This window comes from Pelecanus crispus, chromosome 8, assembly GCF_030463565.1.
Source record: "Pelecanus crispus isolate bPelCri1 chromosome 8, bPelCri1.pri, whole genome shotgun sequence".
NCBI classification, from domain to species: domain Eukaryota; kingdom Metazoa; phylum Chordata; class Aves; order Pelecaniformes; family Pelecanidae; genus Pelecanus; species Pelecanus crispus.
In genome coordinates, this window is record NC_134650.1 from 17,073,289 (window position 1) to 17,100,959 (window position 27,671).

Consider the following 27,671-nt stretch of genomic DNA (forward strand, 5'->3'; position numbering starts at 1 on the left):
TATTTCAAATCAATATGATCTCCTTAATTGTCTACATAAAGTGTTATATGCCATTCCACAAGGTTATGGAAATTAATTACACCACTTCTGTATAAATACTGGGATGTGATTTTCAAAGTACTTCTCTATAAATTCAGTTGCAAAAATAGGATATACAGAACACTGCTGGTATTGCCAACTGTGGAATGCGGTGGCAGTAAGCAGAGAGCACAGTAGTCTCCTTTCCTTTGTTGACTGTAGTCATTAGACTGCACTACCAGTTGACGCGTTTGTTGGTGTTCATTCAATTTCCATTTGCATTTAAATTCCTGTGAAGGAAAGATAAGATAAAGAGGTAAACAAATGGTGCTTATTTGCTCTTCAGTTGAGCTCCTATTAGAAGTATGACTTTAAGAGAGAGAGAACATTGGGGGAAAATGCCTAGGTATTCTTTACAAAGCATCATATGTCCATTCAGTCTCCAGCAGACTTCAAAAGGACATATCCCTGAGGTTTTAATGAAAACACAAATCTGCAGGGAATAACTAAAAATACACTGAAAATGAAAAGGAAACTAGGTCACTCACCACATGACTCAATATTTGTAGCTTAGATAAAATATATTGCAGTGTTTTTCACATCACAAATATCCTTCTGGTACATGTAGAAAGTATTGTCTACATTTATTGACTCTAAAATGTTATCCCTTTTGAGTCATGTGTCTAATGCTTTCTCTCTAACAGTGCACAGCGTGAACTGGTAATATGTTTATGTATGTCTGTCTTGTCCAGGCAATTCTTCTGGCTCTTCCTATAAACTGCTTGGTTTGTGGAAACTGGGCAGAGACCTTAAGTCTAGATTCTACCTATCAGGAAACAGATGAGTATATTTATTATTAGCCTGTGTTGTATGCAGAGGGAAGCAGCTACCATGATGTGTAAGGTAAATGTACATTGTTACATAAAAAAGCTGAATTTGTCTGGGGTTTTGAGTGTGTTACAGCCACCTCCTGCACTGTGTTGTTCCATTCATAGGGCAAACATAATTTTGATGGTTTTTTTTTTTTTAAATGACCTGGGAAAACAGATATGTACTGAGGTGATTGTTTTCTGTATGCCAAGTGTTATCCAGTAGTAGTGAAGACACAGACTGAAAAATTTCATGAAGAATCTCATGATGCTGAATGGCTGGGAGACAAAACAGCAGGTGAAATTGATAATTGATGAAGAAATATGATGGGCTCTGAATTGGCTATTATTATTCAGGAAAGTTATGTTAGTGCGACAGTGGAAAATCCTATGAAAGGATATTACAATAATGCAAACAACCCCCTTCTTACAACAAACAGGAAGAACCAGTGGAAAGTTTATGTAAAGAACAAAACAGAAAATATTATCACTGCCATTCTATAAAGGTGTGGGATGTCCATACCTTGAACAATACATTGAATTCTCATTCTTCCGTTTAAAGAATGATCTAGTAGGACTGCAAAAGGTAAGAGCCAGTGAGATGGGTTACCCAAAATATGGCATAGTTTCCTTGTGAAGAATGCCTTTAATAGTTTAATATTCTTCAGTGTAAAAAAACCCAGTGACTGGTGAAAAGATTGGAGTCTGTGCAGTAGTGAGTGACGTAGAGAATGGGAGTAAGGAATGATTGTTCACTGCTTTTTCCCCATATGGGAACTATACAACATCAAATTAGCAAATGGCAGATCCAAAATGAACAAAAATCTACTTCTTCATATAACATTCGGGGAAGGTGTTGGACTTCTTGTCCCTGGACTTTGTAAATACTAACAATTTACACTGGTTCAAAGACGGACTTGAGAAATTGTGGTTGGACTTGATGATCTTAAGGGTCTTTTCTAGCCTAAATGATTCTGTGATTCTATGATTCTAATTGATGGAAGAAGAATCCAACCAGGGCTGTTGAATAAAAATTTTAGGAACTCCGAGAGAAACTCCTGGAGTTTCAGAGGCTATTCTGAAGGATTATGTTTATATGTTTACTTTAATTTTATACTTTTCCTTAGGCTAGATGTGATAAAAGATCTATGATCTGACTCGCTACAGGTTATACTTACATTCCTTGTCAAAGGGTACTGAGAATAAATTTGTTTCAAAGCTATAGGCGATCTCATTATAGAGGCTAAAGAGATGGTTGGTAAAATTTGAGATTGAAATCTTGTCCTTTGTAATTTTTTTTTTTCCCCAACAAATAACACAGTAAGACTGTAAGTTTGCCTGCTTGTCTTCTTGTGAATTGTGTGTCAATTCTTAGTTCTTCAAAATTGTTTACAGGCACAGATGACAAATTAGATTTTACCAACTAAATTACTTGAAAACTGTAATTTGATTTTTTTTTTTTCCAGTAATAGAACTTGCTGTAGAAAGAGAAGAGAGATCAGTAAGTAAAAGTAGGTCTAAAGGTGGTTGAGGCTCATCAATTAAATTGCCTCAACAATTTAAAAACAATAATTCTTAACGGTGAAGAACGTAACTGTGTAATGAGAAAGCAGATGCTGAAGTTACTACTTTAAGAGCTTTTTTGTTTTGTAAGGTATTATTATCGCTAGAATATTGATCTCAATCACCAGCTCCCTAGGTACACAACTATATGTATTTGTTTCAGGTTTTCTTTATATTTTTAGGGACCCTCTTAATTTTAAATGAGCAATAAGCTACAGTGTTAGGAGCATACAGGATGTTGTAGGGCCTATGGAATATTCAGGTCACTGAAAAAAAATGCCCAATATATCAGTAGGACTAATGTGGTAGCACTTTGGTCCTTCTTAATTTTTTTGTCCACATCTTAGCTTTACGCTGTTCTTTTGACAAAACAAATCATGTTTTGGTGGTTTGATTTTTTTGTTTGTTTGTTTTGGAGGAGGGGTGGGGTGACACAACACCCAATGTGATTATAATAATTTAGTGCTATCAGAATTGCATGCTTGTGCTGGAAAACCTTCGTTCTGTTGTTTTATGAATACCTTAATGTTTATTTCACAGCTGTCACAGTGCTCCATTCTGCTGACATTAGTTGATAAATTAAAACAAGTCCAATCTTATCAAGAGCAGCTAACTTGGGTTTATTCCTTTACTCACAAAAGAAGCAGCAAAGAAGTATGTGGCAGATAATTTTTGCGTAGCATTTTGGTTGACTTTTTCTTTCTTTACACTTCCAAGCTGAAAAAGCACAGGACATCAATATGTATCCCACAATAAGGAGAAAAATTATTTTTAAGGAATTCTTTTTAGAATTCTTTAAATTCTTTTTAGCCTTCTCTATACAGTTTTAATTTGCACTGGTTTTTGTGCTGCCAAAAGTGACAAAGAACAGCAGTGGGTGCTTTAACTGAGGTGTTGATTGGTTGTAGTACAATGCATATAGTACCCTCTAAATTTAAACTTTATACCTGACCGCTTTTGTTCTAAAACTTGGTTAATGTGAATTTTGTCACCATATTTGTGTAAGGATACTGGTTTTCATTAGTGGTGTTTTTTGTTTGTTTTTCAAATAGCTACATTTGAAAAAGTGATACACTTTCACCAGCAACTGTTTAGTTTGTACTTCAGTAAATTAAATTCTCCCCATTAGCCTAATAATTCAGATATTGGTCTTTCCAGGCATAAGTTTTTGATCTAAAAATGTAGTAATTGGAACATTTAGATCACCAATGTCATTTATGACTAATAGTAAAGTGTTATTTTGGAGAAAGACTTGCATGGAAGAGGTATTAAAGACAGAGAAAGCAACCTTAGAGTACCTGTAGTTGCTACTTGAGACTAAAGCTTTTCTTAGTTTATTATTCAAATTATTCCCATGAGAGTTATGGCTTATGGTTTTATAAATTATGGGGGTATTGACCCATATCTGAGTCATTGACCCATATGGGGATACATCATGGTTTAACCCTAGTTGGCAGCTAAGCACCACACAGCCGCCCGCTCACCCTTCCCCCCGCCCCTGCAGTGGGAAGGGGGAGAGAATCAGAGAAAAAAAAAAGTAAAACCTGTGGGCTGAGATAAAGGCAGTTTAATAGGACAGAAAAGGAAGGGAAAATAAATAATAATAATGTAATAATAATGATAAACAAAACAAGTGATGTACAAGGCAATTGGTCACCACACGCTAACCAATGCCCAGCCAGGGCATACTCACAGGGTAGTCTTTAACAGTCCATTGTGTCATTCAATTTTCCCGGAGGCTGGTGCATGATAAAGGATGTGATATACCCATTCAATGCCGTGCTCTTTGGCCCAGGTGTCTATGAGGTTGTTTCGGAAATCGCCACAGGACTTGCTTTTCAAGGCCCAGGATGGTGTTCCGGGCGGTGGCATGGGGCACGGGATATGTTTCCAGCCATCCGGTGGTTGCTTCCACCATGGTGAGCACATAGCGCTTGCCTTGGTGGGTTTGTGGGAGTGTGATGTAATCAATCTGCCAGGCCTCCCCATATTTATATTTTAGCCATTGTCCACTATACCAGAGGGGCTTGAACCGCTTGGCTTGCTTGATTGCAGCGCATGTTTCACATTCATGAATAACCTGTGCAATACTGTCCATAGTTAAGTCCACCCCTCGATCACGAGCCCATCTATATGTTGCATCTCTTCCTTGATGGCCTGAGGTGTCATGGGCCCACCAAGCTTTGAATAGTTCACCCTTATGTTGCCAGTCCAAATCCACCTGAGCCACTTCAATCTTAGAGGCCTGATCCACCTGCTGGTTGTTTTGATGTTCTTCAGTGGCCCAACTCTTTGGTACGTGAGCATCTACGTGGCGAACTTTTACAGCCAGGTTCTCTACCTGGGCAGCAATGTCTTGCCACAATGCGGCAGCCCAGATGGGTTTGCCCCTGCGCTGCCAGTTGTTCTGTTTCTATTGCTGCAACCACCCCCACAGGGCATTTGCCACCATCCATGAGTCAGTATAGAGATAAAGGACTGGCCACTTTTCTCATTCAGCAATATCTAAAGCCAGCTGGATGGCTTTCACCTCTGCAAACTGACTTGACTCCCCTTCTCCTTCAGCAGTTTCTGCGACTTGTCCTATAGGACTCCATACAGCAGCTTTCCACCTCCGATGCTTTCCCACAAGACGACAGGACCCATCAGTGAACAGGGCATGTTGCTTTTCATTTCCTGGCAATTTATTATACAGTGGGGCCTCTTCAGCATGTGTCACCTCCTCCTCTGGTGATATTCCAAAATCTTTGCCTTCTGGCCAGTCCATGATCACTTCCAAGATTCCTGGGTGACTGGGGTTTCCTGTTCAAGCCCATGGTGTGATTAGTGCAACCCACTTACTCCACATAGCATCAGTTGCATGATGTGTAGAGGGGACCCTCCCTTTGAACATCCAGCCCAACACCATCAGTCGGGGTGACAGCAGGAGCTGTGCTTCAGTACCAACCACTTCCGAAGCAGCTCAAACCCCTTCATATGCTGCCAATATCTCTTTCTCAGTTGTACTATAGCGGGCTTCGGATCCTCTGTATCCCTGACTCCAAAACCCCAGGGGTCGACCTCGAGTCTGCCCTGGTGCTTTCTGCCAGAGGCTCCAGGTAGGGCCATTCTCCGCAGCTGTGGTGTAGAGCGCGTTTTTTACATCTTGCCCTGCCCAGACTGGCCCAAGGGCTACTGCATGAAATATCTCCTGTTTAATTTGTTCAAAGGCTTGTCATTGCTCAGGGCCCCATTTGAAATCATTTTTCTTCTGGGTCACTTGATAGAGAGGGCTTACAATCAGACTGAAATTTGAATATGCATTCTCCAAAAACCCACAACGCCTAAGAAAGCTTGTGTTTCGTTGTTGCTAGTTGGTGGGGACATAGCTGTTATTTTGTTGATCACATCCATTGGGATCTGACGACGTCCATCTTGCCATTTTATTCCTATAAACTTGGTCTCCTGTGCAGGTCCCTTGACCTTACTTTGTTTTATGGCAAAACCGGCCTTCATAAGGATTTGGACTATTTTCTCCCCTTTCTCAAAAACCTCTTCTACTGTATTGCCCCACACAATGATGTCATCAAGGTATTGCAGGTGTTCCAGAGCCTCACCGTGTTCCGGTGCCATCTGGATCAGTCCATGGCAAATGGTGGGGCTGTGCTTCCACCCCTGGGGCAGTTGATTCCAGGTGTACTGGATGCCCCTCCAGGTAAAAGCAAACTGGGGCCTGCGTTCTGCTGCCAAAGGGATGGAGAAAAACGCATTGGTGATGTCAGTTGTGGCATACCACTTGGCTGCCTTTGACTCCCATTCGTATTGAAGTTCTAGCGTGTCAGGCACAGCAGCACTCAGCAGCAGCGTGATTTCATTGAGGCCACGATAGTCCACTGTTAGTCTCCACTCCCCATTAGACTTTCACACTGGCTGTATGGGACTGTTAAAGGGTGAGTGAGTCTTGCTGATCACTCCTTGGCTCTCCAGTCGACAAATCAGCTTAGGGATGGGAATCAGAGAGTCTCGGTTGGTGCGATATTGCCGCCGGTGCACTGTTGTGGTGGCACTCGGCACCTGGTTTTTTTCCATCCTCAGCAACCCCACAATAGAAGGGTCCTCTGAGAGACCGGGTAAGGTGGACAGCTGTTTAATTTCCTCCGTCTCCAAGGCAGCTGTACCAAAAGGCCACCGGTACCCTTTTGGGTCCTTGAAATACCCTCTCCTGAGGTAGTCTATGCCAAGGATGCACAGAGCCTCTGGACCAGTCACAATGGGGTGCTTTTGCCACTCATTCCCAGTTAGGCTCACTTCGGCCTCCAATACGGTTAGCTGTTGGGATCCCCCTGTCACTCCAGAAATACAAATGGGTTCTGCCCCTCTATAGTTTGATGGCATTAGGGTACGCTGTGCGCCGGTGTCCACTAGAGCCTTATATTCCTGTGGGTCTGATGTGCCAGGCCATCGACTCCACACAGTCCAGTAAACCTGGTTGTCCCTTTCCTCCACCTGGCTGGAGGCAGGGCCCCTCTAGTCCTGGTTATAGTATTTGTTACTCACTTCTTGTACATATGAGTCAGGAGTCCCTTCATTAAGATCAGAAGTAAGATCAGCCCTTCTGCTCTGTCTAGGGAACTGCCCACTGGAAACCAGAGCAGCAATTTTCCTGGAAGAACCCCCTTGTGTGATTGTTTTTCCTTGCAAGTCACGTACCCATGCCTCTAGAGTCAAGGTGGATTTTCCATCCCACTTCCTCATGTCCTCTCCATGGTCACGCAGGTAAAACCATAGGGTGGCCCATGGTGTGTAGCCCCTATATCCTTTCTCTTGAGCAGAAGAACGCTGACTCCTAATAGCTGAGATATTGGTCTGTGTAGGTAGAGAGTACGACCTATTCTCTTTGAGTTCCTGGACCTCCCAGGACACTTTCTCTACAACCAAGACAAGATAGAAGGGCAGAAGAGATACTTTCTTCGTATTCCTGGAGTCAGCTAGCCGCTTCATCCACCATTGGTGCCTCTTCATCTTTCCAGGTCAGTATTGCCAACGAGTTGGCATATAGCGCTGGTGTGCTCCGTACCAGCTTCCACCACATGGGTCATGTGCACTGGACTTCATCTGGATCTTTGGGTAACTGCTCATTGTTCAGGTCACTATAAATCACTTCCAGCAGAGCTAATTCCCTCAGGTACTGGATACCCTTCTCTACAGTGGTCCATTTGCCTGGGCAATATACAACATCTTCCTTGAAGGGATATCTTTCCTTCATGCCTGACGGTAGTCGCCTCCAGAGGCTAAGGGCTTGTGCTTCTTTTCCAATCGCTTTGTCAATGCCTCCTTCCCTAGAAAGGGATCCCAGCTGTTTGGCTTCCTTACCCTCTAATTCCAGGCTACTGGCCCCGTTATCCCAGCATCAGAGCAGCCAGGTGACAATGCACTCTCCTGGATGATGGCTGAAATCTTTTCACATATGTCACAGCTCACTCAGGGATAGAGATCGGGTGGTTTCTGTCTCATTTACGAGTTCCTCCTCTTACTCCTCCTCTCCTTGTGAAGGCCCTGTTTTTTCACCATCCCTTTCTAAACAAGCTGACTTTGGCTTCCAAGATTTCTTCTTGTGTATGGGGGCAACTGATACCAACACGGGTTGGTTCTCTGGTTCAGCTGCAGTGCATTTCACCAGCATTTGAATAGCCACAGTGCCTGTCGCAGGGGTTGGAGTAACCACAATGCCTGTCGCCAGGGTTTGAGTAGCCACAATGCCTGTCATGGGGGTTGGAGTAGCCGCAGTGCCTGTCACTGGGGTTTGAGTAGCCGCAATATTCTTAAACAGTTGTTTAACCCTAAGCAAGACCTGACACACATTCAAGAGATATAGCAATATGCTATATCATGCTGGTTTGAACATCCCAAGGATGTTCAAAATTCCCAAGAGCTATTGTAATTAGGCTAGAGAAGAAGGGGAAGTTGAAAGAAGGTGTTTCCCCCATAGGCTAGCTTTCTGAGGAGAAAAAGTAAAAAGTGTAAATATTGATAATTTCTGATAGATGGCTTCTGAAGTACAGAGGTGACAGCAATGCTGAGTACAAATATAAGATTGATCTCATGACCAACAACTTTATCATACCATAAGCCAGTGTTACACAGTACAGCAAAGCGATAAACTTAATCCATCTCCCAGAGGTAATAAACAGCACATAAATACTGATACACAGTATATACGGTAAGTGAGGTGTTACATAACACAACTCTCGGAACAAATTCAACAGCTCTGAGAGCAAGTAAATCAACATTGTGACCAGCGCTTACTAAACTAATATAACAAATGCTTATAACAAATTTGTTTTAACATGCTCTGGTCGGATCTGTTGTTATCTCAACCCTTCGTGCCCCACATTGGGCACCAAAAAGGACTGTTGTGGTTTAACCCCAGTTGGCAACTAAGCACCACACAGCCTCTTGCTCACCCTCCCCCCCACCCCCCCGCAGTGGGAAGGGGGAGAGAATCGGGGAAAAAAAAAAGTAAAACCCGTGGGCTGAAATAAAGGCAGTTTAATAGGACAGCATAGGAAGAGAAAATAATAATAATGATAAAAGAATATACAAAACAAGTGATGCACAATGCGTCTGCTCACCACCCACTCACTGACCGATGCCCAGCCAAGTCCCCGAGCAGCGATCGCTGCCCCCCGGCCAACTGCCCCCAGTTTCTATACTGAGCATGACGTCATATGGCATGGAATAGCCCTTTGGGCAGTTTGGGTCAACTATCCTGGCTGTGCCCCCTCCCAGCTTCTTGTGCACCTGGCGGAGCGTGGGAAGCTGAAAAAGTCCTTGACGAGTATAAACACTGCTTAGCCACAACTAACACATCAGTGTGTTATCCATGTTATTCTCATCCTAAATCCAAAGCACAGCACTATGCCAGCTACTAGGAAGAAAATTAACTCTATCCCAGCCGAAACCAGGACAGGATACTAACCCATTCCTAACAGCATGAAATAATAGTTGTTAAATTCACCCTTACTTTAAAAAGCAAAGCAAAACAAAACCAGAAGGAAACAGCGTGAAGAGGAGAAAAAAAATGTTATGCAGTTTCACTTAGAGTTTTTCTTTTGATGCGCGTCAATGGCCAGGTTGAATTAAGAGGCAGTTATGGATGTTTTAGATGTTAGGGCTTGACTGTTCAGGTGCATTTTAGAAGATTCGTCCAAATTACTAGTGATTTTGTGGCTTGATTTTAAAGTCGTATTGTGAAATTGATGGAAACTTCTGTTTTTTGGACTTAAGAGGGCCTGTGCTTAATTCTTTTTGGAAATAAGACAAGTTGAAACCATTTAATTTTACTTAAATCCATTTGTAATTTTGTTTCAGTTCACTTTAAGTTCATAGTGTATACAGACTTCTGCACAAAAAAATAGGCATGTCAATGCACTCTACTAAGTGCTGATCTGAATTATCCATGTCCCTGTAATTCTTACAGTACTAGTACATCCTAATGCTTTTAGTAGTCCCTAGGAAATGAAAATCCAAAATGAAGGTATTTGTCATTTTAAGTCCTGTACTGTTGTCTCTAAAGTAGCTAGCGGCTTAGTTGATTCTGTATAAGAGATGTGGGCAATGCACTTGGAAAATCCAGCTCCTGGTGCAGTAGATCTGTTGCTGGTCATGTTTGGTAATATTTAGGACATTATAAATAGCACTGAGAATCACAAATTCTTCTGACTCCCATTTTGTAACCTTACCTTTGATAGACAGAGAAGAGGGAAAATGGTGTATTTGCTGTTGAGTTCACTGAACTATAATAGGCTTTCAAATGTACTTGAACTAGTATTAGAGCATTTTCCTTTGTAGCGTTTGTCATTCTTGCATGAATATTTGGTGGTGTGTTAACATGTTTAAGTGTATACTTTCAAAAAGTAAAATACATGTCGTGGATGTTTTGTATTGGAGCATAATTGTGCTTGAGAGCTGCCAGTATACTATGCAGGCAAAGCTTTTTTACGTTTAATTGGCTTGGTGAATGTGCTTCAGAGGAGAGAAAAATTAATACAATTTTTGTAAAAGATCAAACAAAACATTGGATATAAAATGTGCAATAGAACATAATAGAGTAAAACAGCAGATAGTAATTCTGTCAAGACAATATAGGAAAAGAAAAATTATGTGGCTCTTTTTTACTGAACAGTTTATATTCCCATACTTTTCTGCATGATTTTTGTATTACAGACTTTTTTCTAATTTCTTCATAATCATTATTTGCCTCCAGAAATGATATGCATATGGGTTAAGAGTACCGTGTTTTTTATGTCTGTCCAGTACACTTGATTCAAAATGTTAGGGGAGAATGTGATGAAAAAACAAAACAAAAAAAGTTATTTGCAGAAAACATAGAGCTTTGACCTGCCCAGTACTGAGAGAACATTCTGTCAGTTGTTAAGGTTTTTGTTCTGTTCCTCAAAAACCATAATGATCAGTAATAAATATTGAGCAAATAGCAATGAAAACGTACTAAGGTATTAACAGAGGAGCAACATCTGCTCATTGAAAGTGTTCAGTAGAATGGAAATCGGAGACAATTGGGACAAGTGTCAGCCACATAGGTGTGACAGAGATGGAGCGAGTGTTTGTTACTGGATCTTTTTGTGTGAATATTGGGAGGGAGAGGAAGCAGCTTGAGAAATTAAGGGTATTTATTTGTAAGACCTTTTTTTAATGCTTCTGAAGTGCTAGTCTATAAAAATAAACCATCTTTTCATTGTTTATTGCCAGTAAAAATTGGGTTATGCCCTTTGATAAATAGAGGAGGGAAAAAGAGAACAGAGCTTAGGAGGATATTTAGGTTCTGGTCATATTTAAAGTTCCACAGTTATTTTCTGGATGAATGTTGACAGAGAGGCGTAAGAATTATGGGTGGAGAAAGCACACCTTATAAAATGCAAAAAGGTTTCATACTGTTAAAAAAAAAAGAAATCATAAACAATGTGCTATCATCTTAAAGGGTGGTACATAGACTGTATGATTGGTAGCCAACCTTTTACTGATGCCTTTTGGGAAATGTTAAAAAGTGAAATTCCAGAATACCTGACTAAACTAATAAGGGTGAAAATTCATAGTGCATAGTTGGAAGCGTCCATTCAGACAGGACTGTGAAGGGGAAAATTCCAAACGAAGAACACAACTGGGGATGGGGTAGGAGAAAGAAGAGATGGGCGTGGTACTGGTTCCTGGGTAGGTAACAGTTAGGCCAGCTCAAAAGAGGAACCATAAATTAAGAGCAACACAATATTTGGTGATCAACCTCCTTGCTGTGAGAAAGACGTGTCCCGTGGGGCCCAAGAAGGCTCTGTGGTGGGATCCTGATGAGCTGAACCTCTGCCTGCATGGTGTTCAGAGGTGCCTCCTGGTTGCTGGTTACATGGCATAGCGATAGAGAGGGAGTGAAAATGGGGAGAGTAATTACAACCTTTCCCTGTTAGACTTTCTGTCGGACAGCAAGAAGATGTCTTGTAGGTCTTGTCAGAGTGCCAGGCCTCATGGGAGACTGTTGGGGTGTGAGGGAAGTTAGGTAAATGTTAAAAAGTAATAGAATGGTGGAAGCAGAGTATCAGTTTCTGAAAAGGCTGCTGTGAGGAAAGGAGAAGAAAATGAGTTTGCTGAATACTGTGCAGAAGACAAGCAGCTAGTCTGAACATTGTATACCTCACAGGAGACTGGTTTAAGAATTGCAGTATTTGTTTTCTCAATTTTCAGAGTGTTGCTAGTGTTTATTCTATTATTAGTATCAGCCAACCTTTTACTGATGCCTATTGGGAAATGTTAAAAAGTGAAATTCCAGAATACTTGACTAAACTAATAAGGGTGAAAATTCATAGTGCATAGTTGGAAGCATCCATTCAGACAGGACTGTGAAGGGGAAAATTCCAATTTTTAACTTGAAGTGGGACTTGAGACAGCAAGCCAAAAACTGCTACTCTTTGAAAGTAATGTACAGAAAGCAGATTTCTTTCTCTCTGTCAGTTACTGTAGGAGCAAATGGACCTGTGGACATTGTGGGGTTTGTGTTTTAGAAGAATGTGTAAGAGGAAAGCATAGTAAATTCACACAGGCTTTACTTTTTCCGGACGTAAAGTGTGGTGTCTGATAGGGACTAAAATTAACTTAATGAACTAAAGATTTACTTACAAAAGATTTTTTTTCCTAATTTTTGGCAAGGCCAAAGATTGTAGGTCATAGTCTATTCTGTCTTGTCTGATAATTGCAAAATCCATTACTATCCCTTTGAGATGTTTTTTTATAAAAGACTGTACTAAATCTGAATAAAAGCCTAATAAGTAGATTAGTTAGAACAATAGTCCTCATGAGGATGTTTGATTCTGAGTGTAGCTGCTAGAGATAACCCTAAATGCAATTAGGTTTAACTCCCTGTGAGTGTCAAAGGAAGGTAATACCCATGGAGACTTCCCTTCAGATGACACTATTTTTAAAGTGTCTCAACATTTAAATTATTCTTTCCTTTGGGCATTAGGAACAAACATTTTTTTTAATTGTTGGAGAAACAGAGCTTGGAAACTTATGTTTTAGCCATTAGTTTTAGACGTTTCACATCAAAAAGAGGGATGGCTCAGCTTCCTTGGGGGAACAGTTTGTTGTCCTCATCTGTACCCTTTGTAATTGTGAATCCCAAGGTGGCCACAGACAGGTAAAAAGAGAAAATAGCAGATTTAGTAACCCACACAATCTTAAAGGGTAATGTGATAAAATGTCAATAGATAAACTGTTGATGGATTAATTCTGGTTTTTCTCTTGAAAGAGAAATTGAAGCAAAACTTCTATTAAAACAAAAATAGAGACAGTAAAGTTTTCAAAAATTTGCATATTATAGGCTGTGATACAACAGAAACTGTAAAGTTGCAAAATACTAAAATTGTTTAATTTAACTGTAAGTACCACAGAAGAATTGAACTGTATTTAAGAATTTGGTCCCATTTTCACATAAAAAAGGAAAAGGGAAAAAAAAAAACCCTTAGTGAAACATTTCCATTACTTCCTTTTTGATCTATTCCTGTGAATACATGTGTTTACTTATATTTAATTTCTCCTATTTTTAAACTGTGAAAACAATCTCATCAACTTTTAGTATTATATTTTTTGGGAAAATTGGTGGTAACACCAAAATGAAGAAATTTGCAATGTTTTTTTTTTTTTTACCAAAGTTTTTATATTGATAGTCATTGTGCTCTGCTCTTCACATATTGTTACTTCACTTGCATATCGTTCTTAGAATTATCTTTCAGTGGAGTGTTCCTGAAAATGTCCTGTTTTCCTTCCTTGCTTTTAAATCAAAAGTCTGCATCATCAAAAGTAAAGCTGAACTAATTAGACATGAGCCAAAATACCTGAAAATGACTTATAGTCATACCACATCAAACTTGAATTTCATGTGTGGCAAGGAGATGTTTAGGCAGTTGAGTAAATTCTGTCTGGTTTTTATTGTTTGTGAAAGTATAACTTGTCCCTTAAAATTACTTTTTCCTCCCAGCCAGTAATGTAGAACTCGGGAGCTGTCATTCTTCCACATTATTTCTGTTGCAGGCATTTTAGGTCCAAAATATTTGTGCTCCTAACAAACAGCTAATTTGTTGTCTTACATCTTTAGTATGCAAAGCAATTTATTTTCTGTTGTTTTAGTCAGCTGGTTTTATATCTTTAAGTGTCGATGAGTTGCCTTTTTTTCTTTGCATATAATAAATTACTGTGGTATACAGAACACATTTTCATTGTTGATTCTGGTGAGTCTTGGGTGCAATATTAAATTATTATCTTGTAAAAATTATTAAGGATTTGAACCTGAGATGTACCAAATAAAATAATTTCCCAGTGAAGCCTTAAAGACAGTGAAGAACGAGAGTTGAAGTGACCATACATTAATTACTAAGCTTCTTGTCTTACTGGTTTGTGCAAAGAAGTTCATGTAACTAAATAAAAATAGGTTTTATGTTTCCTGTTTATTACATCTGAAAACTTTCCTGTTCTGAAATTCAATAACAGTTTCCAATTGATTTTGTGCTTTTCAAATGAAGAGGACTCCCTAATTACATCATGTTTTCAAAATCCAGGTATATTTGAATTAGTTGTACAATGAAAAGAAACGTGTTTTCTTTTTAGTCAAAGGGAAGGCCTGTTCAAAGCTAAAGGATTATTTTTTTGGTATATATTAAAATCTGTCTTCCTAAAGCTGGAGAGTTTTTATGACACAAAAAAGAAAAAAAATTACCGTCCCTGCAACACTGCGGTTTCACTGGTTCATTTCTAGTTGAGATGCAGCAGAATAAGCCTGATTATGTTGATAGTCAATGTAAAAGCCATCATGCTGCTCCAATAAACATGTAAGAAGTGATGTATTACAGCTGAAAGTGTCCATTTTTCAAATGTATCTTAAGAGTCTGTTTTTAGATAATAAAAATTATCTTTTAGAAGGAGGTAATAATACATACTTGGCTATAGGAGTAATAGATCATAGACCAAAAATAAGTTAGTATGGTCTTAAATACCTAGTGTACAGCATGTATGGAAGCTCTCGTGGACTTCAGGCTAAATTCTAATGCATGTATTATAGCCAGATTTTTATGCACTCTTGTCTTTTTTCATGGTTAATGATACCGACAGTGGGTATGTGTACCTCCTGCAAAGCAAGATTTCACCAGTACTGCTGCTACTCAATATGCCTTTTTATATGTCATTGATAACAAGATAAAAGAATTCTCAATCTCTAGATAATAATAAGTAATGTATTTTTTATTATTCAGGAATGTTTTGGGTGGGAGGCAGTGGAACGTTTTATTGGGTGTATTATACCAAAGGTGAGTGGAATGGAAGAAAAGGAGGAAAAGAGCCATCTCTAAAATGTATTTGTTTTATTTCATTTAGATTTTCACACACACCTTTCTGAGAAATTGAAAGACAGACAGACAAGCTGGCAGCAGCTGGCTGAGACAAAGAACTCTCTAATACGTAAGGTTTTTATCTTGCTTAAACTATTCCTTGTAAACTTAGAACCTAGTTTAGAATTTGTGGGTTTTGCAATGATTAATCTGGTTCTGTTTACGTTTTGCTTAATATGTATTGTGGGATTTTTTTGTTTGGTTGGTTTTTCCTCCTGGGTATTTATATTCTGTTGAATAAACCTGATCTTTCTTTCTATTGCATTGTTGAGTATTGCCTTCCTGATTTGATTGAACTAAGTAAGGGTGGGGTTTTTATTGGGAGTCTTCACTTGGTGGTGAAGGAGCTGAGTTTTCCCTGAGCTGACATTGCTTCACGGACAGGGCTCGTTACATGGAGAGAAAGAGAGCTAAGACATGTAAGAGACGCCAGGTCTGGGCACACACAGGCATAATTTAAAAACAATATGGTACCTGTATCTAGCAGTATTCTCACAAAGGCAGTTATATATGTTTTATCCCATTGATAAAAGCTTGTGTGTGATACATGTTGCTTCAGCGATTCTTAAATCTGACTCTCTAACGAAAGATTTAGTGGTAGCTCTGTTCGTCTTCAGTCTTGATTTGAATTTTTTTGATCCAAGAGTTTCAGATTCAGGCAGTTATGCTTGGTGTGACACTGTATCTTAGGGGCTGTGCTAAACCATCAGGGGAGTTTGTTGGTTTTTTTGGTTTTGTAGGGAATCGCGTCATTGATAGACAATTTTTTTTTTAAAGTACCACTACTCCCCACACACACACACCTTTTGTTTCTCTGAGAGCAAAACTCCTTTGGGAGGAAGAGGATGTTTGGAAAGAAGCTTGCAATGTACTTTCTAATAATAAGCTGTAGTAATATATATCCAAAGACATCTTAAGGAATTTTAGTACAAAGGTGATGATTCATTGACATCTTCCTCTTGATGTTTTTGAATTCAAAAGATGTTTTTCATTCATTGGATATATACACTTATACTAACTGTAGGATCAGTGTGTGCCCTTACTAATTTGGCAGGGGCCATTTTTTATAAAGTCTTTTGTCCTCAACACTGCAATTTTTGCCATGTATTTGACTGCCTAATGAGATGAAAGCCATATTTTGATAATTCATTCTTTTCTTCCATTGCAACCATGACCTAGTACATACATGAAAGATACCTTTCCATTTGGGCTTTTCATTTAAGCACTTAAGTCAATGTTTTGCTGAATTAGGGCCCTAAACAGGAATAATACTCTGCTTGCTTAATATTTAAATGAGACATAAACCAAGGTTTTCTCATCACCCCCAGTTTGATTTTCTGATATACTTCTTTCCATAATTGCTTGGTTGTTGGTAAAAACTAGTGAATGGCATTATGTTTTGAATCTCAAAACAGTGTCTAAGCAAATACTGGGACAGTTTCTTACATCAAATTCTGGAAAGTACCGAATATCTGTGACCATTTCATAGTTAATGCAGCCCAACAATGCTCAGTGTGTTTTCAAACTGGAGGTAAGGACCGTATTTTGTATTTCCGTGCTTCTTAGAAGAGTGGGAGCCAGAGTATTTGGTAGAGCAACTAAATTTCCATAATGCTGGTATATAATACTAAAAATTGCCCAAGGTGGCATACATATGGTTGGTAATAAAGATGAAATTCATAAAGAACGGAAATGATCTTGTATATGTCTCTGCATTTCTCTGAAGCATTCACAATTATTGGTGTTGCAGAACGGATTTTGGTACAGGTAAAATGAATGGGTTATGCTATTTAGGCCATACTCAATCTCAAAGAAAAATACTTGAGTGCATTTTCTGGGATTACAGAAAGGTTTTACCCTACAAATTGCATCCATCTGAACAATGTCTTTTCTCATTTGAAGCTTTGAGGCTTTTCATCAAATACTGTTTCTCTTTGGTTTAGTTCTTTTCCCTGACAACCTGATACCCTTTCCAATTCAAACAAATTTGATTTATATGTAGCTTTTAATTTTTGGTATTGTGTTTGTTCAGGGCTCTAGAAATTAAGAAGAACATAAGAATGTATTAATAACTATATAGCAAGTCAAAAATATTTGACAGTATTATTAATTCTCACCTCTGGCTTGACAGTAACATGCATTTAAGAAAATAAGAACTGAGACAAGCAATAGGAAATCTTAGTACTTTTTATGACTTTTATGAGTCTAATTACTTGGACATACTAAATCTGATATGGCTAGTAAAATGGTTTGTTGCATGCTCTAAAAGTGGTAAGAAAGGTGCAGTGAGCTTATAGATCCAGCTGTGCTGTCTGGCATTGATGTCAGCCAAATCTATTATGTTAATAATTCAAGGGAATCAACCAAAACCAAGCTTTATCACTGTTCCTTTTAAAAAGTGCCATAGGATTTTTTACATCAATCTGGATGCTGCCAAAAAAAGACAGATGGCACTAACCTTGGTTTAAAGCCTCAGCTGGCTGAAAATACATCCAAATAGTGTTGCAAAGCTTTCAGTGTGTATGTTGTGTCAACAGAAGAGGACTCTTTGTATCACCATAAGTAGAGCCCTCAGACTTTTCATTTTTAAGGTACCCAGTTATCGAGTGTGCTCATTTAGTGGGTGGATCACTGCTGTGTTCTAATAAAATGTTAGGTTTCTTGATCTGTTCAGACTTGGCTTTGCTAAGGAGAAAGACGATGCTGGTGCAGACCAAGAGGTAATGGGAAAAAAGGAGGTTAAGTGCTGAACATGGGTATTATAGTGGTCAGTGCTTCAGAAATACAGGCAGAAGGATTGTTGTCAGATTCATGTTCAGACTCTGGAAGGAAAAAGGATAAAAGCCTCCTATAGGAAAATATTTCCTCTATGTAGTATTTGGAGTAGACCTAAATCTCACTTTTTCTGACTTCTCCTTTTCTGGGAGAATTTTAATAGATTTAAAAAAAAAAAAAACCAAAAACAACAAAACCCGCCAAAAAAACCCCCACCAAAACCATCTCAAATCTTTCTCATACTAAGGATCCAGAATTAAACAAACAAACAAATCATCCTGGGTTTCTTTTTATAGCTGTAAAATAACATAGCCAAAGCTCAGAGATCTATCAAAACCATTAATTAATGCTTTTAAAGCATTCAGATAGTGTAATGTTGAGCAATATATAAAAGCAAAAGAAGAAATTTAATAGCACTCAGACTATGATTTGAATAGGACACTAACAGAGGCCTGTGCTTCTCATTAGATAATGAAGATCAAAGCATTGTTTCCTTGTATAGTGTGTGCAAGCCAACCTGAACGTTAAGTGCAATAGAAGACTCAACAGAGAGGGAGAAAGGATTGAGTCAAGTCATCAAAAAACATATTGCAGTGCAGTAACAGCGGTTGTCCAAGCAGCCTTTTTTCTACCATTTCCTATCTTTTGGTTCACTTTGCAGCCATTGTAGTGCAGTTTAAGCATCTTTTCTGTTTGTTTCAACATGATGATCTTGAGTAAGGTGTGAACATACAAATCTGGACATCGTAGCGGAGTCCATAGTCTCTGAATTCAGATGTAATCCTGTCAATACCAAAAGGAGATTTGAATTACTATAGTTAATAAGCTATATATTTGATATGTTGTTGCAGCAAGCATATAACTATCTCAAAGTTCTATGGTAATCTGTGATGTCCAAGTAAGTTCTTAAAGTAATTTTGGGATGTTATCAATTGAACTGTAATTTAATTAAGTTAGGGATTATGCCTTTTCTGGGGAAGAAAATGGATTGGATTTTATCCTGTGCTTATGACGTTTAGATGCAAAATGCAACTGATTGTACGGGGATTTGATTTAGGAGGATGATCTCACTATGGCATGACATTTAAAATCATCAGTGAGAATGGTAGACTGCTGTCCGGTGGCCTTCAGATATAAATAAGTTCTTTTACTTTGTTGAAAATTGTATTTAAGTAATATATATATGGATACTGCGGATAGTGTTTATAATACTTCTGTTTAAATCACAGTAGTGAGGAATTTAGTTCACTCTGCTGCTTTCAATGTCAGTTTGCCTTACTGAGGTTTATACGCATTTCCATTTCTGGGAGGTTTTTTGGGTTTCCATTTTAATGGAAATTGTTCAAAAATACATGAGCAAAAACTGGTTCTATCATGGGATTTTAGCAATGATTTCTTTAAGTAGCCAAGTCCAGGTTGTACAATTGCTCTTCATGTGACATACTGTTTGTTAAGAAACAATCAACCAGAGAATGTAAACCGCATAGCCAAAAGTGTGTGATGATATAAAATAATGAGAACGCAGGAGATTCTGCGGGGGAAATAAAGCTCTCTTGCATATTGGGTCCTAGAAGAAAACAAGATGACAGTTCTACCAGGTGCCTCTCCTAGGAGCAGACTTAACACTTGTTACAGAATTTGTCTTAAAAACACCGGTATTTGAATGAAAGAATTTGCAAATTTGCTTGAGAAACAAAACAGATTGTGTGTTGAAAGACTGAGCTGCTAGCAAAATACTCTATCATGTCAGATTTATACAAACTGATCTCCTGTGTATTGCACCATGTCCTAGAAAACTGGAAGCCATGAAAACAAGAGCTTATATTTTAAGGAGTTTTATGACAGCTTATAAAAAATAGCTTTTCCACTTTTTACATGAAGCTTCTACCTTAAAGAAACTGATGAAATAGGTGGTAATTTTTAACATGAGCAGTGACAAAATAAACGCCATCTGCTAGTGTTGACTTATTCCATAGCATTCTCATGCTGGGTGATTTTATTTCACTTTTTTTTTCAGAAATAGTTAATGACACATCTGCTGTGTGGTGGAGGTGCATTTTGGGTGATTAAATGTGGACATAAGTTTAGGGAAAGCAATAACAAAACTTTTCCAGGAAACTGAAGGAAATATTAAACTACTAAAAGGAACTTAAAATATATATAGCTATGATGATGCCTTTTCTTTATTTTTTATTTTGATCCAGTTTATTATTGGATCAAAAATGTTAAATGTATATTTATTCTTTCAAAATACCTAGTTATCATGGAAAACTTCTCATTTTGTCTTTCTTTTACCAAAGCAAAAGTTTTTCCACAAAGTCGTCTAAGCAAGCTGTTCTGGTTTCAGCTGGGATAGAGTTAATTTTCTTCCTAGTAGCAGGCATAGTGCTGTGCTTTGGATTTAGTTTGAGAAGAACATTGATAACACTGATGTTTTAGTTGTTGCTGGTTAGTGCTTGCACTAGTCAAGGACTTTTCAGCTTCCCGTGCTCTGCCAGGTGCACAAGAAGCTGGGAGGGGGCAGAGCCAGGACAGCTGACCCAAACTGCCCAAAGGGCTATTCCATACCATATGACGTCATGCGCAGTATATAAGCTGGGAGGAGTTGGCTGTGGGGCAGCGATCACTGCTTGGGGACTGGCTGGGCATCGGTCAGTGGGTGGTGAGCGATTGCCTTGTGCAACAATTGGGTTTTTTTTTAATTATTATTATTATTATTATTATTATTATTATTATTATTATTATTATTAATTTTCCCTTCCTTTTCTGTCCTATTAAACTGTCTTTATCTCAGTCCACAAATTTTGCTTTTTTTTTTCCGATTCTCTCTCCCATCCCACTGCGGTGGGGAGAGCGAACGAGCGGCTGTGTGGTGTTTAGCTGCCCGATGGGTTGAATCATAACACAAGCCTAATTTTCTATCACATCCATGAATCGGGGGCTGTGAAGACAGAGCAGGTTCAGGTGTTGTGTGGGATCAGTGTCAGATTTGTTTACATGGGAGAAAGTATTTAAGGGAGCATAATATACAGTGCCATCATTGCAACTGCAGAACAAAATAATGAGGTTTATCTCAAGATCCAGTTGAATATTGTACAAGTAATTCTACATACATGTGGAGTTGTTTACTTTTATAGAGTATGTCTGTGTCCTGTAAAGCTCTGCGAAGCTATCTTTCCTCCCAAGCAAGGTTGTAAGACAAGATGTAATCACCTGCTGTCCCTGAATTATTCAGACAAAGACGTAATTCATGGCATTTTGTGTGGTGGCATGCTTCTTCCCTTTCATAGAGCTTGGTAGTCCTGTTGGTTTGAAGACTTCCTCTCCTGTGTCCCTGAAGAGCAGTCTCTTCCCAAATTACTCCAGTATGTCCTACCTTTTCCTTCTCAGTCAGCAATGAGAAGTCTTTGTTGTGGGAATTCCTATTTAGCACTTTACTGCAGAAGCATTAGCATAATGATCCACTATACAAAATCCAAGCAATTAGCCAGTTAAGCCTGTGTTTACTGTGCCAAATCATATGTCCCTATGCTGTTATCAGTATAAGTAGATTTTAATAAATCCAAAAAACTAAATGTCTGGATCTCCATATGGATGGGTGGATATTTCATTTTAAGATTTTGAGATAAAAATTAAAACCATGGATTGGAAACCTTAGAAAAAAATCTTCAGCTACTTATTCTCTAGTAGGTGAAAAAACAGGATGGACTCCACAGTGACACAAATTCAGACTCTTTGTCTAAAACTTTAAAAATCTCAAGTAAAACCAAATTCAGTGTCTTCCCTTCCTGCCACCAAGGTCTCTCTTAATGATATGAAATCCTTGTCCTCCTTTTATGGTTTCACAAAGCATTTTGACAAGTTACGCAAGTAAAACTGTATACAGTATAAACAGAAAATTACGCCTGAAAAAACCATAATATAAACAATTTTAAAAGGAATTGCCATGCCTTTTTTGTTGGGAATCCTGAAACATATAGTGAGTATAAATGAAGCTTTGCATTACCTCCTTGAACAATGGCTAAGGAAATACTGACAGAAATGTGTTTAAGGGTAAACTTCTGTACTTGTAGTTATTTTAATACTTGTATTCAAACTTCATTCAGTTTGTTTGTGTAGAAAAGCAGTGCCTGTGAAGTAATATGGGATTAATGTTAATTGTTCTGATAAAAGAAAAAAAAGAGCAATCTGACTTAGTGCATTTTTGTCTTTGCAGACTGCATAGTAATAGAAAATTGGAATGAGAATTCATGGAAGTTGCGCTAAATGTGTGCTGCGTATATTAGATAGGGAGCATTTGAAGTCATCCCATGTTCCTTAGCAGTGATAAACAGATTTACATAAGTTAAATACTTGTATTACAAACCTTTTGACTTGACCTAATCTGTGTAAACATTGCATTTACAAATTATCAAACCTCTTTGAAAGACAGCCTTATGTATGTGTATTATCATTTATGTTAATCTGAAACATTTCTCAAGCTGCTGTGCATGAAGTTAGGGTGAAGAATCCCTTACTTATTCATACCCATATGTATACTGTGAAACTTGAGTAAGGAGGGAGACAAGAAAAACTGATTTTAAAAAAATATATACACACATTTTTTACACTAGTGCCATAATTTCTTAGTTTAGGTTTGCTTATATCCACTGCTAGGGTAAAAGTGGAGGGAGCCTGATCAGTGCTTTCTTTGAGAATTTCCGTAGCTTGCTTTTATAAGCACTTTCTTTTGCTTGGGTTATGAACTGGAAATATATTGTGCTTTATTCCAAACTGGATCTGCATCTGGGGCAAAATTTTTATAGTCTCTAATGCCATAATAGTAAGTAAACCAAATTTGATTACGTTATATTTTTTAGTACGGAGAAGCAATATGGAAATGATGACAGTAAATTATTTTAAACTATGTTACTTGTGAACTCTTCCCCATAGTAAAGATTTTTACATTGATGATGCATAACTACATTCAGAAGTTGTCAGTGGAAGGCCAAGCATTTTGATAGAAATGTAGATAGTGAATGGGATTATTGTATCTGAATAATTGAATCTGCTTGGCATAATAAGCAGAGGTGAAAAGCTGAGACTTACACAGCACACTTCTTGATATCCGTTTCCTTACTGGGACAAGCAAGTTCAGTATTTTCAACCAACTTCACAGTATTTCTCCTGCCAGTAAGACTTACGGACATATGTGGTAATATGTTTTCATGCTGCTTCAAAATTTATTTCCTTGAACAGGATCATTAGGAGTTAATATAATTGTTGAGATGTTGAGTGATGGTTCAGTAGAGTTAATGTGCTTCCGAGACAGGTTTTTCTGTAGTGTATGTGCTCAGAATCTGGCCATACTTGATTGTACTTGGTTCAGTTTTTTATTTAGAATGAAAGCTTTGTTTTTTCAGACAAAGTCTGGGGTAGGAATATACTGTGCCTCAAATCCTGTGTGGCTTGAACTACCTGGTCCTGATTAATGAAAAAATTGAATGTGATGGTAGTACCAGGAGGCCCCAAAAAGACTTACTGAAATTTACTGTCATAATCTTTTTTTAAATAGAATATGATTTTTATTTGATTAAATAGCATGTGGAAGTGGGAAATTGAGTGTATTTTGGAAAACTAAATTATCTGCAACTAGGAAAAAAAATTAGGTGGCCTCTTTCTCTTTAGATACCAGAAATCTTCATCTGTTACCTATCTAGCTTGCAAAATCTTCAGCCTTCTTTGAACACTGTAATATATTCATTGTTAGGGCAAAACTGTACTGCTGCCCTCCCTCCTCTTTCCACTCAAAGGATACTTGGCGATTCTCAGGATCAGTTGTAGATGTTGCCCCCGAGTTTTGATTCTGAAATTTGACTTTGTGTATCGTGTGATAATATCATCATTTTGGGGAAGATATATCGGTGCTTCTTTTCAGTAGTAAAAATAGCTTGTGCAGCCTCCCTGACGGCTTATTACACAGTGCAGACCGAATAGCCGCATGTTCTAATTGACCAAGTGCCTGGTTTAGTCACTAGAATTGACATACTCAGAGTGATAAAAGGCATTTCTTCTTTTAGCCACGATCAGGCCTCGTTCTCTTTCTATAAAGCCTTGTCAAAAGTAACAGAACTGCACTTGCAGTCAAACTTCTCATTGTCTTCTACTCTTAGCGGTAAGGTTTGGATCCTTCATTTCATAGATCTAACTCAGAACTAGCTTCATTGTAGGCTGTTTTCTGAACATTATGTCTGATTAAAAGTTACTTTTGTTAAAAAATTGTGACCTCCAAATCTTAAAGGCAGTATTCAATACAACTGCATTTTTGTAGCTTAAATTTAGGGTTTGTATCAACAATCTCTTGCATACAGGAAGAAATTAAGACTAAACCAGGAAATCAAGACCGGAACTTCCATGACTGCGCAGGTCTGCTACAGGTAATAAAGGCTAAAGGATTCAAATTCTGCAAACAGAGGCGGCATTGAAATAAGGAAAGTACGTTTCAGCTAGATTTAGGTGAATCTAAGGAAGATAGATAGGATTGACATGTATTGTATTGATTTCTTCATTTTCTAAGTCACTTCTGTGATATGCATTATTGACATTCCTTTAAAGGTGGCTCAGAGTTGGTCAAGTCTGCAGTGTTAGGAAGCGATGTCATTTCAGGCATGTGTAGTTGTCAGAGTGGTTAGTACTGCTAGTTAAGTCATAAAGTAGTAGTAATACGAAAAGGACTGCAGATGTTAAATATTACAAAAAAATTTAAATGGTATTTGCTTTCCTTTACTGTGCTTTTTCAGATATGTCCTATATCTGTGGTGGTAGTAGAAATCAAATTGTCTCAAAGTTAAATGTGAAGAAATGGGGAAGGACAGGAATATCTCTTAAGTGTGAGTACACGGATGCATATACATGTGGAGATTCATACAGACAAAATTTGAAATCAATAAAATCTAAGCAGTTGCGCTGCTTTATATGAATTAAGAAATGTAATGTAAAAACAGCTGCTGCTGTTCACCTTCAGGAATTTTAAGTGAAATCATTCCTGAGCAGGAGCACTTGGGTTGTAGCTGGTTTGACTGGGGACATTTTAACTTTGCATTTTAGTTATGAACTTAAACAGTTCACTGGGACTTTACAGTGGATTAGCTCTCTAGAGTGAGAAGTTGGGGTGGGAGGAAGTATTTGGATTGGTAAATTAGAATTAGTTCTGTTGTCAGTTTGTTGGAGTAGGTTGTTGGGGTACAGACTTTACTATAGCCTCAAACCTTCCTGAAGTGGTCATTCCTGCATGATTTAACTTTATTGTAAGAATATAAAAGGACTGAATTTGAGGTATGGAGGCTTCTGAGAAAATTTTAAACTGTTTCCTTAGAAAAATTAGAGAATTTATGTTAACAAGATGGAGGCAACATAATTATAGAATGCTTCTACCTCTGTTTTCCTTGTCAAATTAATATAGAAAAATAAATTTTTAAAATTTGTATGCTGAATATGTGTGCTTAGCTGAATTCCTTGGTCTGCTTTTAATGAATTTAAATGCAGTTCTAAATTTGGTTCCTTGACCAGATCATGCTTCTGAGTGTTATTTTACATGACAATCGAATTAGCATTTAGAAATTCCCTTTCCTTCACCTTCATTGTTCTCAAGATAGGAATATCTACTTCAATATTCATACTTTTTTCTAACCTCAACCTGAGATAGGAATTCCAGGTGAGAGTTCCTGGAATTCCTGTTAAATACAAGTTTTCCAGAAGAATTGGATGGTGTTAGGTATTCGGACTTTTTCAAGATCCCTTTGAAGTGTTGTCACTTATTGTTCACTTTCTGTTACGTTGTGGATCTTGAGAAATTGTAATTTCTGAAATGTGCCTTTTTCACCCTAGAGTGTGTTGCAAAGACGTGACTTCTCATTTGCAATGAGTTAGCCAGCTAAGATTAGTGTTAGTTGTAGTCATAGAATTACATTAAGAAATACTTACCTACCTTTAAGATTATAACCTTTGGCTAGACAGACCACTGGAATGTAGAACGTGTTCAATCTCTGGAAGACTGTGCTGTGTTTTTAAGAACGTGTTTTTACTGTGTTTCCACTGAAACTGCCATAAATAAACTAAATAAAGACAGGGGTTGTTTATTCCAAGCCCTGTTGACACAAGGAGTTATTAAGCCTCCTTGTTGAGGAGGCATGTAAGCACAGGATTCTATGGAAAGTTATTATTTATACATATTCTATACGTTTAAAAGATACATTATGGTTTCATTCCCTACATGTAAGTCCTTTGCGGTTAGCTGTTTTCTGGAGTTATAAGGGCTTCTATGAAACTGTCATCGTTAAGGTGCTGTTACTTTCAGAAGTGCCCTACCCAATATACCAGGGATCCCCCCCAAGAGACTAATACAGGGCAGACCACTGTGCTGCTTCTCTTGACATAATGACCTACTCTTCTTTTATTTTTCCCATATCCTCCATAAATTTCTACTGCACAAGTTTAAGTCTCTTGGCATTAACATGGCAGGCTAGAAATACGTTTAAACCTGACTCCCCAGGTAAGATGAATAGTGCAGCACGTGTGGCTTAGCCTGTATCATCAGAACTATAGATACGCATTCAAAAACTGTTTATTCCTACAAGCACCCTTTCTGGTGTTACTGTCAACTGGTATTTGCAATGACATACTTTTATCAGTCAGATTTTTGTGTCTTTCAGTTACATCAATACATTTTTGAAAATGAAGATAGAGTAGGACCAATATTTTCATAAACCCCTAGGTTTCTTTTAGTATTTGATTTTGCTTTATTTGGTTTGGGCTGTGTGGGAAGCCATTTCATATATAGAGAGGAGGAAGTCCTTTTAATTTCACTGTTTGATCCTTTGGAGCTCAACTGAGGCAAACCTAAAATATGATCCATTTCAGAAAATTAAAAAGAATTACATTTACCTGAACTCTTTAAAGATATGGATTTCTAAAATTAAACTGGAAATCCTAGAATTTATTAAAATATCTACTTAGCTTTCTTCAACTGTTTACATACAGGTGTTTCCTAATAGCTGTTCTTGGACTAGATTTTAATTAGCTATTGAGGTTGTCTTTAAAAACAAAACAAAACACCCCAAACAAACATATTTTCTACAAGGTTCCTTCTATTTAACAATACTTTGTATTTAATAAAATGAATCTTTTCAGAATAACATCTCAATCCATCCATTTTCTGAAGTGTCATGTATAGAAGCTCTTTTTGTCTTGCTTACTGTAATGTACAGGACTTGAATAGCCTTAATGTCTTTATCTTAATATCCATCTATCATCTGTTGCACTGTGGTGCAACTGTTTCTGAGCCTTCTTTACATTCACAGGAAAGTCAGATTGTACAAACAGCATGACATAAGTTGTTGTGTTTTGTTGTTTGGGGTTTTTTTAAGCACTGGTCTGATTGGTATTCAATGTACTGTGTGAACCTGTGGCTAGAACAACTCTTCTTCCCATACCTGCTTAGAGTAGAAAATGCAGGTACTACTCTTGAAGTGGTATCACTTAATAAAAG

At 38.0% G+C, this 27,671-nt stretch overlaps 1 protein-coding gene across 7 annotated transcripts in view; it reads left to right on the forward strand.

Annotated features, from left to right (window-relative positions):
* TENM2 (teneurin transmembrane protein 2) overlaps nt 1-27,671 on the forward strand; it is a 554,942-nt gene that overhangs the window by 212,133 nt on the left and 315,138 nt on the right. The window contains exon 3 of one of the 7 annotated variants that reach the window (XM_075715623.1): nt 15,357-15,440. The exons of the other annotated variants lie outside the window; for them this stretch is intronic. Coding sequence (XP_075571738.1) covers nt 15,357-15,440 — 84 coding nt within the window. The remainder of the gene's footprint in view (nt 1-15,356; nt 15,441-27,671) is intronic. 7 annotated transcript variants of the gene reach the window in all.